The sequence below is a fragment of the Hylobates moloch genome, unplaced genomic scaffold, assembly GCF_009828535.3.
Source record: "Hylobates moloch isolate HMO894 unplaced genomic scaffold, HMol_V3 SCAFFOLD_157, whole genome shotgun sequence".
In the NCBI taxonomy this organism is placed as follows: Eukaryota; Metazoa; Chordata; class Mammalia; order Primates; family Hylobatidae; genus Hylobates; species Hylobates moloch.
In genome coordinates this window covers 8,861-31,256 of record NW_026652432.1, presented here as the reverse complement: position 1 = coordinate 31,256, position 22,396 = coordinate 8,861, and the positions used below count along the sequence as shown (strand labels likewise).

Here is a 22,396-nt window from a genome sequence, read left to right as displayed (position 1 = left end):
ACTGATGCAAAAATCAATTTCCTTCCAATGTAAAGCATACATGTGGTTGGTTTGAGAAGAGCCCAGTGCCCAGGCTAGGGTTGTAGGGTTCAAAATCCCCATCAAAGCCAAGTGCTCAGGTGTTATAGCGATTCCTTTTCTAAAGTGCCTCGACGAGTAGAGGTGGGAAAGGGATGTGTGGAAGCCTCGAGGCCATTTTGCTGTTAACTTTTAACAGTAAAAGTTAAAATGGATAGGATGAGGTCACTTTAAGTGTCTGTGTTTGTAAACAAGGGCCACAGTTCTGTTTTCCTTTTAAAAAACAAACTAACAAAAATCCTTACATATGCAACCAAGTGTGGTGGCTCATGCCTGTAATTCCAGTACTTTGGGAGGCCAAAGTGGGAGGATCACTTGAGGTCAGGAGTTTGAGACCATCCTGGGCCACATAGTGAGACCCTCGTCTCTATTCAAAAAACAAAAGGAAAAAAGAATTCTCACATATGACAGCCTGGTCTCTCAAAGAAGGTCACTACGTAATGATAAGCAGGTCAATTCAGCAAGAGCATATAAAAATTGTAAATATATTTGCACCCAACACTGGAGCACCCAGATATAGGAGTAGAAAATACTTCCAAACTCAATCTACAAGGCCACCATTACCCTGATACCAAAACCAGACAAAGACACATCAGAAAAAGAAAACTATAGGCCAATATCACTGATGAATATTGATGCAAAAATCCTCAACAAAATGCTAGCAAACTGAATTCAACAACACATTAAAAATAGAATGCATCGTGACCAAGCGGGATTTATCCCAGGGGTGCAGGGTTGGTTCAACATATGCAAATCAATTAATGTGATACATCATATCAACAGAGTGAAGGACAAAAACCATATGAGCATTTCAATGGATGCTCAAAAAGCATTTGATAAAATTCAACATCTCTTCATGATACAAACCCTCAAAAAACTGAGTACAGAACGAACACACCTCAACACAATAAAACCCATATATGGGCCAGGCGTGGTGGCTCATGCCTGTAATCCCAGCACTTTGGGAGGCTGAGGCAGGTGGATCACGAGGTCAGGAGATGGAGACCATCCTGGCTAACACAGTGAACCCCGTCTCTACTAAAAATACAAAAAATTAGCCGGGCGTGGTGACAGGTGCCTGTAGTCCCAGCTACTCGGAAGGCCGAGGCAGGAAAATGGCATGAACCCGGGAGGTGGAGCTTGCAGTGAGCCGAGATTGCGCCACTGCACTCCAGCCTGGGCACCTGGGCAACAGAGCGAGACTCCATCTCAAAAAAAAAAAAAAAAAACACCATATATGACAAACCAATAGCTAGTATTATACTGGATGGGCAAAAACTGAAAGCCTTTCCTCTAAGATCAGGAACACAACAAGGATACCCACTTTCGCCACTGTTATTCAACATAGTACTGGAAGTCCTAGCTGGAGCAATCAGACGAAAGAAAGAAAGGGCATCCAAATTGGAAAGGAAGAAAGCACATTGTCCTTGTTTGCAAATATTATAATCCTATATCTGGAAAAAACTAAAGACTCCACCAACCAGCACTTTGGGAGGCCGAGGCAGGTGGATCACGAGGTCAGGAGTTTGAGACCAGCCTGGCCAATATCGTGAAACCCCATCTCTACTAAAAATACAAAAATTAGCTGGGCAATGGTGGCGTGCACCTGTAGTCCCAGCTACTCGGGAGGCTGAGGCAGAAGAATCGCTTGAACCCAGGAGGCGGGGTTGCAGTGAGCTGAGATCATACCACTGCATTTCAGCCTGGGCGACAGAGTGAGACTGTCTCAAAAAAAAAAAAAAAAAAGACTCCACCAAAAAACTACTAGAACTGATAACCCAATTCAGTAAAGTTCCAGGATACAAAATCAACATACAAAAATCAGTAGCCTTTCTATATGCTAACAGCAAACAATCTAAAAAAGAAGTCAGTAATCCCATTTATAATAGCTACAAATAAAATTAAATACCTAGGAATTAACTTACCCAAAGACGTGAACGATACCTACAATGAAAACGATAAGACACTGATGCAAGAAATTGAAGAGGACAAAAAAATGAAAAGATACTCATGTTCATGCATTGGAAGAATTACTATTGTTTGTTGTTGTTGTTTTTTTTTTTTTTGAGACGGAGTCTTGCTCTGTCACCAAGGCTGGAGTGCAGTGGCACGATCTCGGCTCACTGAAGGCTCCACCCCCCGGGGTTCACTCCATTCTCCTGCCTCAGCCTCCCGAGTAGCTGGGACTACAGGCACCCGCCACCTTGCCCAGCTAATTTTTTGTATTTTTAGTAGAGACGGGGTTTCACCGTGTTAGCCAGGATGGTCTCCATCTCCTGACCTCGTGATCTGCCGCCTCGGCCTCCCAAAGTGCTGGGATTACAGGCGTGAGTCACCGCGCCCGGCCTAGAATCACTATTGTTAAAATGTCCATACTAACCAAAGAAATCTAGAGATTTAATGCAATCCCAATAAAAATACCAACGACATTCTTCACAGAAATAGAAAAAAATATCGTAAGATGTATATGGAACCAAAGAGGACCCAGAATAGCCAAAGCTATCCTAAGCAAGAAGTACAAAACTGGAGGAATCATATTACCTGACTTTAAATTATTTAAATATGACTATAAATCATATTATCTAACTTTAGAGCTACAGTAACCATAATGGCATGGTACTGGAATAAAAACAGACACAAAGATCAGTGGAACTGAATAGAGGAGCCAGAGATAAATGCATACGTCTATGGTGAACTCATTTTTGACAAAGGTGCCAAGAACATACATTGGGAAAAGGACAGTCTCTTCAACAAAGAGACTGGGAAAACTGGATAACCTTATGCAAAATAATGAAACAGACCCCTCTCTCTCACCATATACAAAAATCAAATCAAAATCAGTTAAAGACTCAAATCTAAGACCTTAAACTATGAAACTACTAAAAGAAAATATAGGGAAATTCTCCAGAACATTGGAGTGGGCAAAGATTTCTTGAGTAATACCCTACAAGCACAGGCAACCAAAGCAAAAATAGATAAAGGGGTCACATTAAGTAAAGAGCTTCTGTACAACAAAGTGAAAAGACAAGCTACAGAATGGGAGATAATATTTGCAGACTACCCATCTGACAAGGAATTGATAACCAGAACATAGACCGGGCACAGTGGCTCACGCCTGTAATCCCAGCACTTTGGTAGGCCGAGGCGGGCGGATCACGTGGTCAGGAGTTTGAGACCAGCCTGACCAACATGGAGAAACCCCGTCTCTACTAAAAATACAAAATTAGTGGGGCATGGTGGCACATGCCTGCAATTCCAGCTACTCGGGAGGCTGAAGCAGGAGAATCGCTTGAACCCATGAGGCAGAGGTTGTGGTGAGCTGAGATCGCACCATTGCACTCCAGCCTGGGCAACGAGAGCAAAACTCCATCTCAAAAAAACAAAAACAAAAACAAAATCAAAAAAATCTATAGAAATCAAAAAACAAAATAAAAAAAATCTATAGAAAAAAATCTAATAGGCTGGGCGCGGTGGCTCACACCTGTAATCCCAGCACTTTGGGAGGCCAAGACGGGCGGATCACGACGTTAGGGGATCGAGACCATCTGGCTAACACGGTGAAACCCCGTCTCTTGTAAAAATACAAAAAAAAAAAAAAAAAAAAAATTAGCTGGGCGTGGTGGTGGGCGCCTGTAGTCCCAGCTACTCAGGAGGCTGAGTGAGGCAGTAGAATGGTGTGAACCCAGGAGGCGGAGCTTGCAGTGAGCCGAGATCGCGCCACTGCACTCAAGCCTGGGCGACAGAGCGAGACTCCATCTCAAAAAAAAAAAAAAAAAAACTAATAATCTGATTAAAAATAGGCAAAAGGTCTGAAAAGACATTTCTCAAAAGAAGGCATGCAAATGGCAAACAGTTATATGAAAAGGCCAACATCATTGATCATCAGAGAAATGCAAATCAAAACTATTATACAATGAGGTATCATCTCACCCCTGTTAAAATGGCTTTTATCCAAAAGTCAGGCAGTAACAAATGCTGGAGAGGATGTGGAGAAAAGGCAACCTTTGTACACTGTTGGTGGGAACGTAAATTAGTACAACCACTATGGAGAACAGTTTGGAGCTTCCACAAAAAAAAAATAAAACCGGCGTTGGTTGAAAATCACCCCCGGCTTTGGCCGTGGCCGCGGGTGAGATTCGGCGCCCAGAGCCTCCGGGGGCCTCAGCTCACCGCGCGCTGCCCCATGTGCGGCAGTGAAACCCAGGCCCCAACAGGCGCCGCGGCCTCCCCCCCGCCCCCGGGTGCGGCCGCTCGCGAGGTCTGGCCCCTGACTCCTGACCCCGACTGCATACTCCTAACCCTGTTTTTTCTCCGCAGGACACTAGTCCTCCTACGCCTGACACCGACGTCGCCAGGACGGCGGGGTCGGGGGAACTTGGCTGTCCCCCATCTTTCAAATAAAGCTGTTTGTCTAACTCAAAAAATAAATAAATAAATAAAAATAAAAATAAAAATAGAGCTGCCATTTGATCCAGCAACCCCACTTTTAGGTAAATACCCCAAAGAAAGGAAATCCATGTATTGAAGAGATATCTGCACCCCTATGTTTATTGCAGCATTATTCACAATCCCCAAGATTTGGAAGCAACCTAACTCTCCCTCAACAGATGAACGGATTTAAAAAAAAAAAAAAAAGTTCCGAATACACAATGGAGTACTATTCAGCCATAAAAAAGAATGAGATCCTGTCATTTGCAACAATTTGGATGGAATTAGAGGTCATTATGTTAAGCGAAATAAACCAGGCACAGAAAGACAAACTTCACATGTTCTCACTTATGTTTGGGAGCAAACAATTAAAACAATTGACCTCATGGAGATAGAGTAGAAGGATGGTTACCAGAGGCTGGAAAGGGTAGTGCGGGGGTTGGGGGAAGGGGAACTGAGGATGGTTAATGGCCACAAAAAATAGAATGGATGAGACCTAGTATTTGCTAGCATAACAGGGTGATTACAGTAAAAAATAATTTGGTTTCACATTTTTAAATAACTAAAAGAGTATAATCGGCTTGTTTGTAACACAAAGGATAAATGCTTGAGTTGATGGATTCCCCATTTACCATGATGTGATTATTACGCGTTGCATGCTTATATCAAAATATCTCATGTAACTCATAAATATATACACCTACTATGTACCCACAACAAAATTTAAAATTAAAAATGTAAACATTGCCTGGTCTATGTGAACCTACGGGGTCACAGTTCTGAGTGTCCTGGCAGCATGATGCAAAGCCACTGTCCTCTGGAGAATATCTGACTCTCCTGATCCAGTATGGCCTTGCCTCCAGGGCCCTTTTGCTGTGGATTTACTCCTTAAAGAGTCAGTCATCAAGGGGTTCGCTTTATCTGGAAACTCTTGTCTGGCATTCCCTGCGCGCACACCTATGTCCCCGTTCAGAAGGTTCTTCAGGTAAACGCCAGTGTCCGGTCTGAGGGCCTTTATATCTAGCATATGAAGTTCTGGTATAATGCAAATGTCTCTGGCAGGACAGTTTCAGGGAAGCGGGATCGCTCAGCTACCTGATCTCCAGCTGAGATGTGACTCAGGCAACAGGGGGTGGAACCTCACAAACTGTCCAATTGGAGACGCCGCCGGAGCGGTGGGTGGGGCCGCCCTGTACAAAGGCGCGTGGATACCGCGGCGCGAGTTCTGGTTTGCGTCTCTCCTGCCTCGAACGTCGCTAGGTGGCTCTTCCGCAGCCTCTGTCACTCTGGGACCCGCACTGGCAGAGGGAGTCGTAGTTAGGGCGTGGGGACACCGCGGAAGCCGGGAAATGGTGAATGTGCGGGGCCTGGAATCCCGAGACCTGAAGAGCGGCTGGCCGGAACCGGCTGTGGCGGGAACCGGGCCTGCCCGCTGCCACTCCTCGGTCTGTGGACCCGAGGCCCCTGGCGCAGCTCGGCCCTCGGCCTCCTCCCGCCGCAGAGTGAAGCTGGGCCGGCAGCCAGGATCCCAGGAGTGCTGTCCTGTCCCCGCGCAGCTACTGCGGCCCCGGTCCGGGAGCCCTCTGTGGGCAGCTCCATGCCCGTAGCCCCGCGTCTTCCAAGATTGTGTGGGGATCACTGGAGGGTCAGGGGAGAGAAGGAATCCCGGCTCGGGTGTGGCGTTCGTGCGTGGGAGGATCGGTGGTCCGTGGAGTCCCCAGTCTCTTTTTCCCCGGGGGACCAGTTTGCCCCTTAATTTTACAAACGTGTGAAAACAGGATCTCAAATCCACGACCCCGTTTTCCAGCCTAGCTCTTCCTAGGACAGGAAATCCCTAAATTTGCCAATTCCCTCTTTCATTCCAAATGAAGCTTTCCCTCTCCAATTCACAATATTATTATTCGCCCTGTTAAATACAATTTGTAGGAAGCCATCGGTTTAGACTGAGCTCCTGCACTAGACCCAACAGACCAAACCAAAATGAGTTACCCACGGGGACGTTCCTCGCTACCAAGCTGAAACTAAGTTGTTTATCTGAGAGAAAGAGATGCTGGTCAAATCCCCAACAGGCCAGTTTTAGCCAACATGATAAGCAAAGTCCCCTCTGCTTTAACTTTTACCAGAAAAGCAACTTTGAAAGTTCCCGTTTTTCAGCCGGGCGTGGTGGCTCACGCCTGTAATCCCAGCACTTTGGGAGGCCGAGGTGGGTGGACCACTTGAGGTCAGGAGTTCGAGACCAGCCTGGCCAACGTGGTGAAACCCCCGTCTCTACTAAAAATACAAAAATTAGCTGCATGATAGCCTGTGCTTGTAGTCCCAGCTACTCAGGGGCCTGAGGTGGGAGGCTCACTTAAGCCCAAGCCCTGGAGGTCGAGGCTGCAGTGAGCTATGATCTCACCACTGCTCTACAGCCTGGGTGACAGAGGGAGACCCTGTCTCAAAAAAATAAACATCAATAGCGGTTGAAAGCCACACGACTGGGGAGCAGCAGCCAGAGACTAGTGACTGCAAGCTAAGACCACTCGAGCCTGCAAAGGGAGGTCACTGAAAGCCCAGATGAGTCTTCCTGGGGAGCCTTCCCCGCAAGTGTCCTACTTGCTCACACCCACCAAGGAAGGAGCTCTTTATACAGAGAGAAGCTACAGAGCACTGGAATCCTGGGAACCGCACGCGGTTTTCGGGGAACCGGGAGGGTTGTAATTGTCTAGGTCGTAATTGTAGTTTCCTTGGGTCTAATTTTAGACATTAGGTTTGAGTTTTGCTTTCACATTAGGGTACACTCATGGTGTAATTTTTCCATATTGAAAAAGTCTGTGAAAGTTACAAGTTCTGTTTCCTGGACATGGGTGTTAATGACTTTGGGAGTTCATTTGTGTCAGAACCTTCATCTGAATCCAGCTGACAGTTTCCTCACTTATGAGAACGAGTGGGAAGGGGCATTCTCTGCTCCCAGAGTTCATTCCTGTGGCTGCTCAGGTGTCCCTGCTCACTGTCACCAGGGACTATTCCACTCTAGGGACTATACCCCAACAGGGAGAGAGAGTGGACTCCAAGCTTTGGTACGTGTTTAACCTTCTGGATGTTGGTTTTTCTTCTGAATTGCGGAGAAGCAGGCTGCTTATCTGAGCTGATTCAATGTTTGTGTTTCTTTCCTTTGGATTCCTTTTTCTATTGAATATTGCAGCACTTTAACTCCAGTTCCCTTTAGCATTTTGTAATTTTATTCCCTGTATGGGTCTGTAGAATTTTTAGTTTGTTGGTCTTTGAAAATTTAAGTTGATTGAGAAATATGATGTAAGAGAAGCAAATCCTGGAACCAAATAGAATTTTTATTCCTTTCAGGCAAAAGCAGCTCATGGTGTGAGATGGATATGTTTAACTTCTCAGGTGCATTTTTATTTTTACATTAGTTTGTGTGTGTGCATATCCCTAGAAAACTTTGAAACTTCAAAGGCTCTACTATTCCCAGGGCAAATGGATTCCTGTTTTAATTGATACGAGGAAAACTACTCTCAAAGCTTCTGTAATCTTTGAAAAACTCTACTACATTTAATGGTTATATCCAAACCCTAATGTATTACAATATGCTACTATTTTTTTGAGACGGGAGTCTCGCTCTGTTGCCCAGGCTGGAGTGCAGTGGTGCCATCTCGGCTCACTGCAAGCTCTGCCTCCCGGGTTCACGCCATTCTCCTGCCTCAGCCTCCCAAGTAGCTGGGACTACAGCTGCCCATCACCACGCCTGGCTAATTTTTTTGTATTTTTAGTAGAGCTTGGGTTTCACCATGTTAGCCAGGATGGTCTTGATCTCCTGACCTCGTGATCCACCCGCCTCGGCCTCCCAAAGTGCTGGGATTACAGGTGTGAGCCACCACGCCTGGCCTGGTCTTGAACTCTTGAGTTCAAGTGATCCTCCTAGCTCGGCCTCCCAAAGTGCTGGGATTACAAATGTGAGCCACTGCACCAGGCCTCCATTCATTTTAGAGAGATAATACATGTGAAGGTTAAAAAAAAAAGTCTATGAGACAGGAAAATCTAACATTAAGACTCACTGTCAAGCATATCCTGGTTCATTCCAGGATTCTTGCTCCAGCCACCCTGCCCTTCGTAAAAACTTTTGGTAATTCCTTGTGCATCCTATTAGTGTTTCTTTATTAAAACAAGCAATTGCAGGCCAGGCACAGTGGCTCATGCCTGTATTCCCAGCACTTTGGGAGGCCGAGGTGGGCGGATCACCTGAGGTCGGGAGTTCGAGACCAGCCTGACCAACATGGAGAACCCTTGTCTCTACTAAAAATACAAAATTAGCTGAGCGTGGTGGCAGGTGCCTGTAGTCCCAGCTACTCAGGAGGCTGAGGCAGGAGAATCACTAGAACCCAGGAGGCGGAGGTTGTGGTGAGCTGAGATTACGCCATTGCACTCCAGCCTGGGCAACAAGAGTGAAACTCCGTCTCACACAACAACAACAACAAAAACAAGCAATTGCAAATGCATGTTTTTCTTATCCATGTTTGCTCTTGTAATGAGTAGTTGGACTCCACCCTTTTTGGTATTTGACTGTTGGCAGATTCAGTGTCAATCCCCCTCTTCTAACAGCTGCCCACTGTCAATGGAAACACCAAACTCTCAAATATTTTAAGGAGGCTTTATTCTGAGTCAATATGAGTGACCATGGCCCAGAAAACACAGTCTCAAGAAGTCCTGAGAAAGTGCACCAGTGACAGCCAGGTTACAGTTTTTTGGTATTTTTGAGACAGGGTCTTGCTCTGTCGCCCAGGCTGGAGTGCAGTGGCACAATCTCAGCTCACTGCAACCTCAGCCTCCCAGGTTCAAGCAATTCTTGTGCCTCAGCCTCCTAAGTAGCTGGGATTACAGGCCTGCGTCACCACACCCGGCTAAATTTTTTGTATTTTTAGTAGAGATGGGGTTTTGCCATGTTGGCCAGGCTGGTCTTGAACTCCTGGCCTCAAGTGATCTGCTGGCCTCAGCCTTCCAAAGTGCTGGGATTACAGGCACGAGCCACAGCACCCAGCTACAGTTTGGTTTTATACATTTTAGAGAGACAGGAGTTGCAGGCAGACATAAATCAGTACATGGAAGGTAGGCTTTGATTTGGCCTGAAGAGGTAGAATATCTTGAAGCGGGGGCTTACAGGTTACAGGTAGATTCAGAGGTTCTTTGATTTACAGTTGGCTAAAGGAGTAAAGCTGTGTCTAAACATTTGGAGTCATTAGAAAGGAATGTTTGGGCCGGGCGTGGTGGCTCACACCTGTAATCGCAGCACTATGGGAGGCCGAGGCGGGTGGATCACCTGAGGTCGGGAGTTCAAGACCAGCCTGACCAACATGGAGAAACCCTGTCTCTACTAAAAATACAAAATTAGCCGAGTGTGGTGGCAGTGCCTGTAATCCCAGCTACTCTGGAAGCTGAGGCAGGAGAATAACTTGAGCCTGGGAGGCGGAGGTTGTGGTGAGCTGAGATCACACCATTGCACTCCGGCCTGGGCAACAAGAACGAAACTTTGTCTCAAACAAAAAAAAAGAAAGAAAGTAATGTTTAAGGAAGTCAGCTGGGCTCAGGAGCCTATAATCCCAGCACTTTGGGAGGCTGTGGCACACAGACTGCATTAGGCTGGGGATAGTGGCTTATGCCTGTAATCCCAACACTCTGGGAGCCCAAGGCAGGTGGATTACTTGAGGCCAGGAGTTCAAGACCATCCCGGCCAACATGGTGAAACCCTGTCTCTAGCCAGGTGTGGTGTGTGTGCCTGTGGTCCCAACTATTTGGGAGGGTGAGGCAGAAGAATCCCTTGAGCCTGGGAGGTGGAGGTTGCAGTGAGCTGAGATTGCGCCACTGCACTCCAGCCTGGGTGAAAGAGCAAGACTCCATCTAAAAAAAGAAGTAAAAACGAGGCCGGGCGCAGCAGCTCACGCCTGTAATCCCAGCACTTTGGGAGGCTGAGGCGGGCGGATCATGAGGTCAGGAGATCGAGACCATCCTGGCTAACACGGTGAAACCCCATCTCTACTAAAAATCCAAAAAATTAGCCAGATGTGGTGGCAGGTGCCTGTAGTCCCAGCTACTCGGGAGGCTGAGGCAGGAGAATGGCGTGAACCTGGGAGGTGGAGCTTGCAGTGAGCCAAGACTGCGCCACTGCTGCACTCCAGCCTGGGCAACAGAGTGAGACTCCGTCTCAAAAAAAAAAAAAAAAAAGTAAAAACGATTAGCTGGGTGTGGCGGCACATGCCTATATTCCCAGCTACATGGGAGGATCACTTGAGCCTGGGAGGTCCAAGCTGTGGTGAGCAGTGATTATGTCACTGTACTCCAGCCTGGGTGACAAAGCAAGAGACCCTGTCTCAAAAAAAAAAAAAGATAAGAAAATCTGTTAACCAATACACTGGGTCAGAATGACCTAGAGTTTGTGACTTAACCCTTGGAGAGCATGGCCTTAGGTCTTAATTTATAATTTGGTATCTTATTGTCATAAAGAGTTTTGTTAGTTTTATGGTCTCTATTTTAACATTAATGCTGGTCAGTTGTGCCTAAACTCCAAAAGGGAGGGGTTATAACAGGGTGTGTTCGACCTCCCTTCCCACGGCTGGGAATTCAGTTTTTACTGTTTTCGTTCTTTCAAGACAGGGTCTCACTCTGTTAACCAGGCTGGAGTGCAGTGGCACAGTCATATTATAGCTTACTGCAGCCTTGAACTACTGGGCTCAAGCTATCCTCCTACCTCAGCCTCCTGAGTAGCTGGGACTACAGGTGCATGCCACCATGCCTAGTTAATTTTTACTTTCTTTGTGGAGATGGGGTCTCACTGTGTTGCCCAGGCTGGTCTCAAACTCCTGGCCTCAAGCCATCCTCAGTCCCAAAATGCTGGGATTACAGGTGTGAGCCACTGCGCCTGGCCTGGGAATTCAGTGTTTAGGGTTTTTATGGGGTTCCCTTGGCCAAGAAGGGGTCTGTTCAGTCAGGAGGGTGCTGTGGATTTTATTTTTTGTTTACAATACCTGGACAAGCTGAGAAAGCTGAGGCACTCCCTCCTTGGGCCTTGCTGGAGAGTCCCACCTCAGAAGCTTTTCCCCTCGAGGGGAACTGAACTGTCCTACTGCCCTACCCCCAATCACAGTAAACACCCAGTCCAGGCTCCTTTCCTTACTCTTTCAAGTCATTATGCCTGCTTGAGGGGCCTGGCCTGCTTTTCTCAGAGACCTCAATCATCTTAGTAATTAAACCTTTTCATACCCTCTCAGCATGTGTGCACCATAACCACACTGGCATCTCTGTCAACATTGGAACTGCACCTCTGGGGTGACCATGGCAATTGGTGCCATGCACAGGATGCCTAGACCTTTATCACCTTATTGGTCTGTGTTCTCTTGCTGGAATTACTAACTTGGTCTGCCAGGTGGTGGCTGGCATGTGGGGTGAGCGCTGCTGGCTGGGGGAGCTGGTGCTCTGAGTGTGCTGCTCTGTGTTGCATGTTGAGCCCTGCCAGGCCTGGGTTCTATGTTCTGCTGACTTGAGTTGGCAGTTTGGATAGTTCCTTGACATTTGGGAGCAGGAGTTTGGGATTGAATCCCTCCTGAAAGCGTTCCTGAATGCATGTCTTGGCCAGGACCTATCTGTGTATTTAGATTGAACCAATACTTCCTTTCACAAGCAACCACATCTACAATTCTAATCATAGCTGTTATTATCAATATAATGTACTCTGGACAATGAAAACCACAAAAATACTAAACCAAGCAGCATTCCTAACAGTTACCGTAGCTCTTGTGATAAAATTAGGAATAGCCCCCTTCTACTTCATTTTTTTTTCTTTTTGAGATGGACTCTTCCTTGGTTGCCCAGGCTGGAGTGCAGTGGCATGGAGCGATCTTGGCTCACTGCAACCTCTGCCTCCGGGTTCAAGCGATTCTCCTGTCTCTGCCTCCCAAGTAGCTGGGATTACAGCAGCCTGACACCACGTCCAGCTAATTTTTATATTTTTAGTAAAGACGGGGTTTCACCATGTTGGCCAGGCTGGTCTGGAACTCCTGACCTCAAGTGATCCGCCCGCCTCAGCCTTCCAAAGTGCTGGGAATACAGGCGTGAACCACTGCGCCCTGTGCCCCGTTCTATTTCTGAATCCCAGAAGTAACACAAGGGATCTCATTAACATCAGGTATAATCCTCCTTACATAACAAAAACTAGCACCAGTCTCCATCATATTTCAAGTCTACCCTTAATAGACCTAAATATGCTACTGGCAATTGCAGCACTATCTGTCCCGAAGAGGGCTGAGGCCGACTTAACCAAACACAACTCCGAAATATCTTGGCCTACTCATCAGTTGCTCCTATAGGCTGAATAATCACAATTTTAGCCTACAACCCTCCTATCACAATCCTAAATCTATTGATTTACATAACCCTAACAATTACAGTATTTATATTATTTAATCTAAGTACAAGTACAATAACATTATCACTATATTACATATGAAATAAGTTACCACTACTACTTCCACAATTCTTATCAATTTTCCCTACTGGGACTAACCCCCCTTACAGGATTTATACCCAAAGGAGTTATCATTCAAGAATTAACAACAGGCCGGGCGCGGTGGCTCACGCTTGTAATCCCAGCACTTTGGGAGGCCGAGGCGGGCGGATCACAAGGTCAGGAGATCGAGACCACGGTGAAACCCCGTCTCTACTAAAAATACAAAAAAATTAGCCAGGCGTGGTGGCGGGCGCCTGTAGTCCCAGCTACTCGGAGAGGCTGAGGCAGGAGAATGGCGTGAACCCGGGAGGCGGAGCTTGCAGTGAGCCGAGATTGCGCCACTGCACTCCAGCCTGGGCGACAGAGCGAGACTCCGTCTCAAAAAAAAAAAAAAAAAAAGAATTAACAACAAAATAGCCTTATTATACCCACACATAGGGCTGTCATAGCTGTATTTAATCAATGTTTCTACATATGCCTAATTTACTCCACATCACTAGTGATATTCCCAACAACTAATAACATAAAAATAAAATGACCATTTGAAAATATAAGGCCAGGTGTGGTGGCTCACACCTCTAATCCCAACACTTTAGGAGGCCGAAGCAGGAGGACTGCTTGAGCCCAGGAGTTTGAGACCAGTCTGGGCAACAGAGTGAGACCCCGTCTCTACAAAAATTTAAAAATTAGCCAAGTGTGGTGGAACAGTCCTGTAGTCCCAGCTACTCAGTAAGCCACACCACTGCACTCCAGCCTGGGCAACAGAGCGAGACCCTGTCACAAAAAAAAAAAAAGAAAGAAAGAAAAAGAAACTATAAAGCAAGCCCTCTTTTTATCACCACTCATTACTGTATGGACCCTATTCCTACCACTCTTACTCTCACCAATACTTTCTCTTTTTTTTTTTTTTTTTTCTTTTTTGAGATGAAGTCTTGCTCAGTTGCCCAGGCTGGAGTGCAAAAGTGTGATCTCAGCTCACTGTAACCTCTGCCTCCCAGATTCAAGTCATCTTCCCTCCTCAGCCTCTCGAGTAGCTGGGATTGCAGGCATGTGCCACCATGCCCGGCTAATTTTTGTATTTTTAGTAGAGATGGGGTTTCACCATGTTGGTAGGGCTGAGATCGAACTCCTGAACTCAAGTGATCTGCCTGCCTTAGCCTCCTAAAGTGCTGAGATTATAGGCATGAGCCACTATGCCTGGCCCTCACCAATACTTTCAACAATAAACTAGAAATTTAGGTTAAATTAGGCCGGGCACAGTGGCTCACGCCTGTAATCACAGCACTTTGGGAGGCCAAGGCGGGCAGATCACTTGAGGTCAGGAGTTCGTGACCAGCCTGGCCAACATGATGAAACCCCATCTCTACAAAAAATACAAAAATTAGCCAGGCATGGTGGCACACACCTACCGTCCCAGCTACTCAGGAGGCTGAGGCGGGAGGATCAGATCTACATCTACCACCATAATTATTGCCATTCCTGCAGATAGTAAGGTCTTTAGTTGACTAACAACACTACCTGGAGGCAATATTAAATGATCCGCTGCCATACTCTGAGCACTAGGCTTCATTTTCCAATTCACAGGGGGAGGTTTAACTGGAATCATACTATCGCTAGATATCATTCCACATGATACATATTATGTTGTAACACATTTCCATTATGTCCTGTCAGTAGGATCTACTGCTATAGATGCCCAAGAAGTAGAGGCAGTATGAACTATTCTACCTATTATCTTTATTTTAATTGCTCTTCCATCGTTATATATTCTGTATACAATATGAAATTAATAACCCCTCCCTAACCATGAAAACCATAGATGATACTGGCCAGGTGCGGTGGCTCATGCCTGTAATCCCAGCACTTTGGGAGGCGGATCACCTGAGGTCGAGAGTTTGAGACCAGCCTGGCCAACATGGTGAAACCCCATCTCTATTAAAAATACAAAAAATTAGCCGGGCGTAGTGGCAGGGCCTGTAATCCCAGCTACTTGGGAGGCTGAGGCAGGAGAATCGCTTGAACCCAGGAGGCGGAAGTTGCAGTGAACCGAGATTGTTCCATTGCACTCTAGCCTGGGTGACAGAGTAAGAGTCTGTCCCAACAACAACAACAACAAAAGGCCGGGCTCGGTGGCTCATGCCTGTAATCCCAGCACTTTGGGAGGCCAAGGCGGGCAGATCATGAGGTCAAGAGATCGAGACCATCCAGGCTAACACAGTGAAACCCCGTCTCTACTAAAAATACGAAAAATTAGCCGGGTGTGGTGGCAGGTGCCTGTAGTCCAAACTACTCGGGAGGCTGAGGCAGGAGAATGGCATGAACCTGGGAGGCAGAGCTTGCAGTGAGCTGAGATCGCGCCACTGCATTCCAGCCTGGGCAACAGAGTGAGACTCTATCTCGAAAAAATATATGTATATATATAGATGATACTGAAGCTATGAATATACAAAGTATGAAGACCTAAATTTTGACTCCACAGATTTCCTGCAACAGACTTAAAACCAGGAGAGCTGCAGCTACTTGAATTTGACAATCAAGTAGCCTTCCCCATAGAAACATCAATTCAAATATTAATTTCATCAAAAGATGTTCTACATTCATGAAACTTACCATCATTAGGCCTAAAAACAGATGCAATACCAGGATGTTTAAACCAAGCAATCCTGACATTTACACAATCAGGCCTTTCTACGGTCAGTGCTCAGAAATCTGTGGATCTAATCACAGCTTCCTACCCATTGTTCTTGAACTTGTTTAGTACCCCTAAAACACTTCAAAACTGGTCAGCATCTATATTATAATATCACTGTAAAGCTAATCAGTACTAACCTTTTAAGTTAAAGACTGAGTTATGATCTTTCCACAGTGAAGCACCCCAACTAGACACATTCACATGATTTATTACTATCATATCCATAATCCTATCACCATTTCAATTAAAAATTTCAAAATTCATCTACCCAATAAACTCAACACTAAAAGCTTTTGAAATATAGAAACATGAAACCCCTTGAGAAATAAAATGAACATCTCTTTCATTACCCCAACAATAGTAGAACTGCCTGTAGTTATTCTTTTTTTTTTTTTTTTTTTGAGACTGAGTCTTGCTCTTGTTGCCCAGGCTGGAGTGCAATGTCATGATCTCAGCTTACTGCAACCTCTGCCCTTCGGGTGCCTCAGCCTCCCGAGTAACTGGGATTACAGGCATCCACCACCACACTCTGCTAATTTTTTGTATTTTTTAGTAAAGACGGGGTTTCACCATGTTGGCCAGGCTGGTCTAGAACTCCTGACTTCAGGTGATCCACCTGCCTTGGCCTCCCAAAGTGCTGGGATTACAGGCATGAGTCACCATGCCTGGCCTGCCTGTAGTTATTCTAATTATCCTATTTCCAAATATTTCCATCACCTAGCCATCTGATTAACAACTGGCTAATTTCTATACAATAGTGACTATTAATAATTCAACTTATACTAAAATAAATTATGATAATACATAATATAAAAGGACAAACCTGATCTCTTTTTTTGTTGTTTTGTTTTTGTTTTTTTGAGATGGAGTCTTGCTCTGTCGCTCAGGCTGGAGTGCAGTGGCATGATCTCGGCTCATTGCAACCTCTGCCTTCCAGGTTCAAGCGATTCTCCTGCTTCGCCTCCTGAGTAGCTGGGATTACAGGTGTGCACCACCACACCTGGCTAATTTTTGTATTTTTAGTAAAGACAGAGTTTCACCATGTTGGTCAGGCTGGTCTCAAACTCCTGACCTTGTGATCCGCCCGCCTCAGCCTCCCAAAGTGCTGGGATTACAGGTGTGAGCCACCGTGCTCGGCCCCCTTTTTTTTTTGAGACAGAGTCTTGCTCTGTCACCCAGGCTGGAGTGCAGTGGCGCCATCATGGCTCACTGCAGCCTCAACCTCAAGGCATCTGCCCATCTCAGCCTCCCAAAGTGCTGGGATTACAGGTGTTAGCCACCACACCCAGCCGAACCTGCTCCCTTATACTAATTTCACTGATCTTATTGTTTCAACAAATTTACTAGGGCTCTTACCTCACTCATTCACACCAACTACTCAACTGTCAATAAACTTAGGTATGGCTATTCCACTATGAGCAGGAGCAGTAATTACTGGCTTGCACCACAAAACAAAAGCATCCCTACCCAATTTTCTACCACAGAAAACACCTATTTTACTTATTCCCGTACTACTAATTATAGAAACCATCAGCCTCTTCATTCAACCAATAGCCTTAGCTGTGTGACTAACAGCCAGTATTACAGCTGGCCCTCTGCTTGTTCATTTAATTGGAGGCACCACGCAGTACAAACATCAATCAACCTACCCACAGCATCAGTCACATTTATATCTTGATTATTTTAACCATTTTTGAATTCGTCATAGCTTTAATCCAAGCATATGTTTTTACACTACTAGTGAGCCTCTATCTACAAGACAATACTTAATGACCCAGCAAACCCATGCGCACCATCTAGTAAATCCTAGCACTTGGCCATTAACAGGGCCTCTCTTACCATTAAGAACATCCACTGCCAAGACTTAGTGGTTGGATGGCAAGCGTGTGGTCTTTGGCAAGGTGAAAGAAGGCATGAATATTGTGGAGGCCATGGAGTGTTTTGGGTCCAAGAATGGCAAGACCAGCAAAAAGATCACCACTGCTCACTGTGGACAACTCTAATAAGTTTGCTTGTGTTTTATCTTAACCACCCACCAGACCATTCCTTCTGTAGCTCAGGAAAGAACCCCTCCACTCCATTTGCTTGCAGTATCCTAGAATCTTTGTGCTCTTGCTACAGTTCCCTTTAGGTTCCATGTTTTCCTTATTACCTTCCATGCCTAGCTGGATTGCAGAGTTAAATTTATGATTATGAAATAAAAACTAAACAACAAAAAAAGGTAAATAAGGAATACAATAAACATGAAAATGAGTTAAACATAAAAAATGCCTGAAAACTATTTCATGGAAGATAAAAGACCACATAGGAAAAATGTTCGACACCAATGGTAACCAGTAAAAAGCAACATATAATTACACAGAGATTGTGTTTAACACTAGAGGAGCACAAATAAATAAATTAGATAATTCCAAGCATTGGCAAATTGCAAGGAATAAACACACATGCATGAGTGGTCAAATGGTTAATTGATATACTCCATCAGTATTTCCTACTAAATATGAATTTATCCATAATATACAACTCAGTAATTTTTCCCCAATATGTAAAAAATTTATAATTTAGCACTTGGAGACATAAACAAGAATGACATTGTCACCAGGATCAAAAAATAAACTTGAAACAACATTAGTACACAAGCAATAGAATGAAGCTTCAGACAGCAATGTGTGTGCAACAGACTGAGGCAAAGAAATCACAAAAAACCCTTTCAGCATAACATTAATTGTAATAGTAATACTAACTTGTGAAAACTCAAAATAGCCAAAACTCTACTTTATGGTAAATAGATGGTAAATCTATAAAGAATAACAACAAAAAAAATCACCATTATGGTCACCTCCGGGTGCAGAAGGGAGGTGAGATCAGGGTGACATACCAGTGCTGCCAATGGCCTATTTACCTGGGTGGTGAGTCCGTGGGTGTTCATATTATAATTTTTTTTTTTTTTTTTTCTGAGATGGAGTCTCGCATTATTGCCCAGGCTGGAGTGCAGTGGTGCGATCTCGGCTCACTGCAACCTCCGCCTCCCAGGTTCAAGCGATTCTCCTGCCTCAGACTCCAGAGTAGCTGGGATTACAGGTGCCCGCCACCACACCTAGCTAATTTTTTGTATTCTTAGTAAAGACAGGGTTTCTCTATGTTGGCCAGGCTGGTCTCAAACTCCCGACCTCATGATCCACCAGCCTCAGCCTCCCAAAGTGCTGGGATTACAGGTGTGAGCCACTGTACCTGGCCTATATTATTATTTAAACTAAGCATAAGTATTTTATTTCCAGAATTCTCTTTGCTTCTTCAGACCTTATGACTCAATCCAACCAGATTTTCAACCAAGACAATAAAACTCTTACACTCAAATCATGGAATAAAATTCTTGAATGCTTCAGCAAACTATAATTACATGGCAGCAAGATTCTGTAAAGAAAATGAGTGTGAATAATGCCTTGCCCCAATAAAGACTTTAACTCAAAGATCAATCTCTTGCTTACTCCCCACAAGGAGCTTGCACATTCCTTACAGCTTCTACCATTTTTTTTCAGACGAGCTTGCACATTCCTTAAAGCTTCTCCCCTTTTTTTTTTTTTCTTTTTTTCAGACTGAGTTTCACTCTTGTTGCCCAGGCTGGAGTGCAATTGTGCAATCTTGGCTCACAGCAACCTCCACCTCCCAGGTTCAAGCGATTTTACTGCCTCAGCCTCCCCAGTAGCTGGGATTACAGGCGCCTGCCACCATGCCCTGGTAATTTTTTGTATTTTTAGTAGAGATGGGGTTTCATCATGTTGGCCAGGCTGGTCTCAAACTCCCAACCTCAGGTGATCTACCTGCCTCGGCCTCCCGAAGTGCTGGGATTACAGGCGTGAGCTACCGCGCCTGGCTGAACAAACCTTTTCAAGGTGACGAACCCAGGGAGAGGTAGTGCTGACCTAGAACACAGACATGTCTGACTCAAGTGTCAGGTCAGGTCATCCTGTCACATGGGACACCCCCTCACCCTCAATGGAGTGCTCAATGATCACCATACCAAGGTAAGACAATGCATTGTACACCCCCGTGTACCCAAAATGCATTTCGCTTTTCAGTTTTCTTGCACTGCCATGCTTGGGTGCGTTTTTTCTTGTCCTTCGGTATAGTTTTTCTCCCTTCTGTAGTCTGAGAGAATTCAGAAAGCAAGAATCAATACCCCTCAATACCAGCATCTGATTGGATGACCCCCAGTATCCCCAAAGGAATGGAAACTGGGATTGGGGAAGTAAAGTTCAGTGCCTCAGGGGTTGGCTATTTATTTGAGGGGGATACCAGGAGACTCTTTCCAGCCCAGGGTATCCAGCTGCTCCCCTGAGAGGCCCCAACCCCATCTCTGAGACGATAACCGAGGAGCTCATAATTCACTAGATCCTCGAAGAGACTTGGCAGCTGTGGGCATCTTGGCTCAGCCCCAGGCAGTTCTGAAATCTAAGACCAGGGAAGGATAGAGAGTGGGCTAAGGAAACATCACCCCGTAAAGTTTCCAAATAGGAACCTCAAACCACAGACATTCTGATAAGGTGTCTGTGCCTAGGGAAGATGAAAGGAGAGGCACAAGGTTTTTTAGATAGAGCGCCAGGTGCTTACTCTCTGCTTTCCTCTCAGAGGAAAAGTCCACAAAGAGAAAACAAATCTCTTAAAAAGAGCCATCCATTGCTTTGTAGGGAAAACTGCATAAACAATTCTAATACTGTGTTTGTTGGAAATGTAGAATGGACAAAAAGCTGATAAAGTTGGCTGGGTGTGGTGGCTCACGCCTGTAATCCCAGAATTTGTGAGGCCGAAGCGGGCAGATCACGAGGTTAAGAGATCGACACCATCCTGGCCAACATTATGAAACCCCGTCTCTACTAAAAATACAAAAAAATTAGCTGGCCATAGTGGTGGGCGCCTGTAATCCCAGCTACTTGGGAAGCTGAGGCAGGAGAATCGCTTGAACCCAGGAGGCGGAGGTTGCAGTGAGCTGAGATCGTACCACTGCACTGCAGCCTGGCGACAGAGCGAGACTCCGACTCAAAAAAAGAAAAAAAAAAAAAAAAAAAAAGCCATCCATATCCATTGCTTTGCAGGGAAAAACGAATAAGCAGTTCTAATACTGTGTTTGTTGGAAATGTAGAATGACGGACAAAAACCTGATAAAGCTGTGAATTGGAGAAGGAAAGCTGGCCTTCGGAAATGCAGGGAGGCATTGATTCCCAGCCCCTGTATGAGGGCCGGGGTCGTGTCTTTGGAACCCTCCTTCCCATACATTTACAAGACCTGGAGGGAAACCAGTACCCCAGGGAAAGATGAGGGACTGAGGATCCCACACACCACAGCTCCTCCCACACGAACCCGACACCCGAGGCGGGATTCCCCCATGACCCTCCCGTGACCCCGCACAATCTGGAGACGCGGGACTGCGGTCGCCACGGGCAGATGGGACAGAACGCCCGGGGTCCCGGCTGCCGGTCCAGACCCACCCTGGTGCCGAGGGGACCAAGGGCCGAGCTGCGCCAGGGGGACTCAAGTCCCAGATCCCGAAGTCGCCGCGGGGAGGCCCGGGTCCCTCCACAGCTGGATCCGGCTGGATTCCAACCAGCCCCTCCTCCAAGTCCAGGGACTCCAGACCCCGCACACGCACCACATCCCGGCTTCCAAGTGGTGTCCTGGCTTCCTTACTACGCCTCCTTTGATCAGAGCTGGTCGCAGCACGACAGAGGCTGCAGCGGCGCCACCTGTGGCGTCCTCTGCAGAAAGGACCTGCCCCGCGTACTTGTTGACCGTTGCCCAGGCATCCTGCCGGCGCACCGATTGGACTGTTCACAGCACGCCCCAGCGCCCCTGATTGGATAGATTCGGGCTCCACCCCCTGCGTCATAGAAGTCATCTAATAGGTGGCTGCAGGGATAGGCTGTAGCCGCAGCCAATAGCAGGCCCAGCTTCCTCCAGGCAACCAAATCATGCTCCGCTGGAGGCATCAACACAATTGTCCACAGGCTTTCCAGAGCTACTACTACTGGCCTCTTCCTGTACTCGGTGGGCCCTTTCTGCCTCTTCCAGGTCACAGAAGTGCAGAAGGAATTCCAGACTCAGTGTCCAATGGAGACATCTCCTTCCCTCAGAGCAAGAGGAAGCCGAGTCCAAACCAGGCCATACTGGAACAGCGGGGAGGGCCTGATGTCCTCCAGAGATCAGGAATTTGGGATGGGGCAGTTGGTGCCATGGCCAAGCCATTCTCTCACCTTCTCTCTCAGTCTACTCATTTTCAGCCCAGAGGAAACACAAACAACAACAACAACAACAACAACAACAACAACAAACCATGCCAACGTGGGAATAAAATTAATAAAGGCACGGAAAAATTATTAAATGCATAGCTATACGGCAGCATTATTCCATAAAGGAATCAAAAGGAAAGCAAACATCTGAACTAGCTCAGGCAAGCAGGCTTCACCCACAGTTCACAAGGAAAACCTGCATTCAGGTTTAACATATTCTTAATCTTGGGAGTCAGACTCTGACTACTGAAATGGATGCCCAGGTCGATCAGACCCTCCTGATGAGGTAGGGAAGCCTAAGGATTTAACTCTGGGAGCTCAACATGCCCTTATGTACCCTCCACACAGTGTGGAAAAGCTGCCTCCTTCAAGACCTTCACTTACACCTGCAGGAGACTCTTACCTGGAGTCAGTTTAACATTC

The 22,396-nt window shown here is 46.1% G+C and overlaps 1 protein-coding gene and 1 non-coding gene across 2 annotated transcripts in view; one reads left to right on the top strand and one right to left on the bottom strand.

Annotated features, from left to right (window-relative positions):
- The window catches only part of LOC116464068 (zinc finger protein 709), a gene marked incomplete at its 3' end in the record, with an annotated part of 50,370 nt that extends 28,653 nt beyond the window's left edge, over positions 1-21,717 (bottom strand). The window contains exon 1 of the mRNA XM_058434974.1: positions 21,337-21,717. Within this exon, the coding sequence (XP_058290957.1) occupies positions 21,337-21,582 (246 nt within the window). The remainder of the gene's footprint in view (positions 1-21,336) is intronic.
- On the top strand, positions 4,168-4,294 carry LOC116464069 (small nucleolar RNA ACA64). The gene has a single exon (XR_004246849.1). It is a non-coding gene; the product is annotated as a small nucleolar RNA ACA64 (small nucleolar RNA).
- Positions 21,718-22,396: the final 679 nt, after the last annotated feature.